This window comes from Myotis davidii, unplaced genomic scaffold, assembly GCF_000327345.1.
Source record: "Myotis davidii unplaced genomic scaffold, ASM32734v1 scaffold217, whole genome shotgun sequence".
Lineage (NCBI taxonomy): Eukaryota > Metazoa > Chordata > Mammalia > Chiroptera > Vespertilionidae > Myotis > Myotis davidii.
Window position 1 is genome coordinate 542,868 of NW_006290034.1, and position 3,302 is coordinate 546,169.

General features: G+C 58.0%; 1 protein-coding gene across 1 annotated transcript in view; it reads left to right on the plus strand.

Moving 5' to 3' along the window:
• Positions 1 to 3,302, plus strand: part of RWDD3 (RWD domain containing 3) — a 22,116-nt gene that overhangs the window by 15,961 nt on the left and 2,853 nt on the right. Inside the window, exon 2 of the mRNA XM_006763102.2 lies at positions 3,205 to 3,293. Within this exon, the coding sequence (XP_006763165.1) occupies positions 3,205 to 3,293 (89 nt within the window). The remainder of the gene's footprint in view (positions 1 to 3,204; positions 3,294 to 3,302) is intronic.

The window sequence follows — 3,302 nt, forward strand, 5'->3', positions numbered from 1 at the left end:
CTCCTGGAGGGCGCTCCCCGCACTTACTCCAGCTCCCGCCTTACAAAGGGGCCGACCTGAGCCCTGGTCCCGGCTCCCAACCTTTCACGGCCCGCCCCGCTGAGCGTCGCCAACGTCCTGCTGCCCCTCCCCCCAGACTTCTCATTCAGAAAGTGAACTGTCCACGAGGAGGAAGCCTAGAAGGCCATGAACTTGTTAAAAAATAATAGGAAGTGCTATGAAAATATAACAAAGTTTCGAAACATTCCATAGAGAACTGAAATGCATAAATGTGTCACAATATATATTTACATCCTGTATGAGGCCCCTAGAACCATCAGAAATGCAAAAAACGGTGAATAACTCATTCTCGAGTTGCCCCCTTAAACATCACATTGCCCCACGGGGCTGGGGGGCGCGTGCCCTTGTCTGAATCGGCGCCCCCAATCGCATTGCCGGGTGCGTCTGGTCAGCACCAGGCCCACGCGCTCTGTGTGGTGTGTGGTTGTCTCCCGGAGCTCGAGCGCAGGGACTCTGGCTTTGTAATCACCTGCACACAGTAGGTGGTCAATAAATGTTTGCTTAATTTTCTTTTTCTTTTTAATTTTTTATTACAAAGGGTATTACATATGTGTCCATTTTTCCCCCCGCCCTAGACAGTCCCCTAGCCTCCCCTATCCCCCAGTTGTCTTATGTCCATTGGTTATGCTTATATGCATGCATACAAGTCCTTTGGTTGATCTCTTAACCCCCTACCTCCTGCCCCCCAACCCTTCCCGGCCTTCCCGCTGCAGTTTGACAATCTGTTTGAGGCAGCTTTGTCTCTATCTATTATTGTTCAAAAGTTTATAATGGTCTCAATTATCCATGAATGAGTGAGATTAATTTTCTTTTTCTTTGTTAATTCTCACCCGATAATATTTTTTCCATTGATTTTCAGGGAGAGTGGAAGAGAGAGGGAAAGACCGAGAGAAACACATCGATGGGTTGCCTCCTGCATGCGCCCGACCAGGGCCCAGGCCGGGGAGGAGCCTGCAACTGAGGTCTGAGGTTCGTGCCCTTGATCGGAATCAAACCTGGAACCCTTCAGTCCGCAGGCTGACGCTCTATCCACTGAGACACCCGGCCAGGGCTGTTTGCTTAGTTTTTGAATTCGGGCAGGGCTCGCCCTGAACTTTTCCCTGTTACGTTTCCAAGTTGATTGCTTTGTCTAGTCCCCGGAAAGGTAGGTGTCCGGTGTGGGCTCCGGGGCGTGTGCCTTGTTCAGCCCACACGCGTTGGTTCCCTGGGTGCACACACCGCGTCCTCTGAGCTTACGGCCTAGAAAGTTCTGGCGGCCGGTGTGGTGGCAGCGAGACTTCCTCTGTCCTGCCCGCGGCCTCTGCGGCAGGAAAGGGAGCAGGCTGCAGGAACGCCCGTTCTCGCTGCACTGGCAGACGCATTGCGGACGTTTTCCGTGGATTCGGCCTGCTTTCCCGTGGCAGCTCCTAGGCCAGTTGGCTTTGCGGCCGCACATGGCTGACCCCAAGGCCGTGCAGGATGTGCCGGGTGGTGAGGAGCCGCCTGCTTCCCGCCTCCACGGGGCCTGTGCTTGGCTCCTCTCACGGTTCCTTCGTCCCCCACCACTCGGACTCACCGGCACCCGTGTCCCAGGCACGGGGACCCGTCCGTGTCACGGACCTGCTTCTCTGCAGAGCGAGCCTGCCTGCGTCTTCCGCACACAGTCATTTACAGTCCACACGCAAGGCTTGGTCCCTCCTGTGTGTCCTGGTCACCCCTGTTCTGGTGGGCGGCACCCCCAGTTCATCCTCACTCCCTGTCTCCATGGCAGTCACTTCGCCGGAGGTAGCCTATCGGCCGAGGCCATCAGATTTCTTTTTTTTAAATATGTTTTTATTGGTCTTTAGAGCGAGAGGAAGGGAGAGGGAGAGAGAGATGGAAACATCGATGAGCGAGAAACATCATGGATCGGCTGCCTCCTGCACATGCCCCACTGGGGATCGAGCCTGCGCTCAGGTATGTGCCCTGACCTGGACTCGAACCCACCCCCGTAGTTCCTGGGTCGGATGCTCAAATGCTGCGCCATGCCGACCGGGCTCAGGCCATTGGATTTCCCCGGGTCCTGCCTTCTGGCCAGGGGGATCCTCTGGCTCAGCTGGGAATATGCCGGAAAAAGGGACCCGTGATTTCCACCACCCCTGAAACAGGCCCAGGGGCAGCGCTGGTTGTAACTGCCCGGCTGAGCCAAAGCCACGGCCGAGGGGTCCGAGAAAACCCGAGGAAGTAAGTGTAGAAGGAGGCGCCGCTTCTTGACTTCCGGAACACCGTGGCCCTCTGTCTGCTGTTTAATTAAGCGTGACTCTGAAGCCTGGCCTCCTAATTAATTTAATTCTGTGTCCTCCCATCAATGGGTAATTGAATTATAAAGGCATGCAGTGTAGCCGCTCAGGACATTGTGTTGCTGGGAGAAGAGAACAATCCAGGGATTGAAAGGGGCCGTGGGGTGGACCCAGTTGGGGCGGAGGGTGAGGTGAGGACTCGTTCACCGCCGCTGGGCTGCTGGCCCCCATGGCCCCCGCAGCCTGGCCAGGGGCTGCCGGGACATTCTGACGCCACCGGTTCCTCCTGGCCCCTTGCTGCCCGGAGCCAGGAGGGCACCGCGACGCGGGCCCTTCGGGTAGGAGGTGCCCAGGCTGCCACCCAAGGGTTGGCATCAGCTCAGCTGGGCTGGTTGGTGTTGGGGATGTCTGGGGCATCCGTGCACTTTGGCCTCTTTACAGCGGCAGCGTACGCGGTGAGTGACCATCACTCCTGGCCACAGTTATGGGAGCCGCGCGCACTGGGGGGTCTATGGGGAGACTGAGTCTGATCTCGGCCCTCCTGTTGCCGTCCAGGCCGCCCAGGAGCCAGGTTTCAGGGGTCACCTGCTGGGTGCCCAAAACTTTAGATGCCCTTAGCTTCGTCCTGCAGAGGAGATGATGGGGGCTCAGCTGGACCGGCGGCCGCCTGCTCCGGAGCGTGTGGGCCCTGCGTCGTGCTCCCTAAGAGGCCGGGCAGGGAGAGGGGGACGGACAGAGACGGGTGTGACCCCACTTCCATGTGTCTCTTCCAAACAGAACCCAGTTTTCACCTGAAAAGCACCGACACGGGAAACAGGTGCTCCCCGGCCGGTGTGGCGTTGCGATGGGTGCCATGCGGCTAATGGGTGTCTTCGGTGCCTTCCAGGGACCCAGGGCGCCGTGTGCAGAGTCCGCACCAAAGCCGAAGGCCCGTCGGGGGCAGACACCCCCCTGGAGCTGGTGTTCCACTTACCGGCCGGCTAC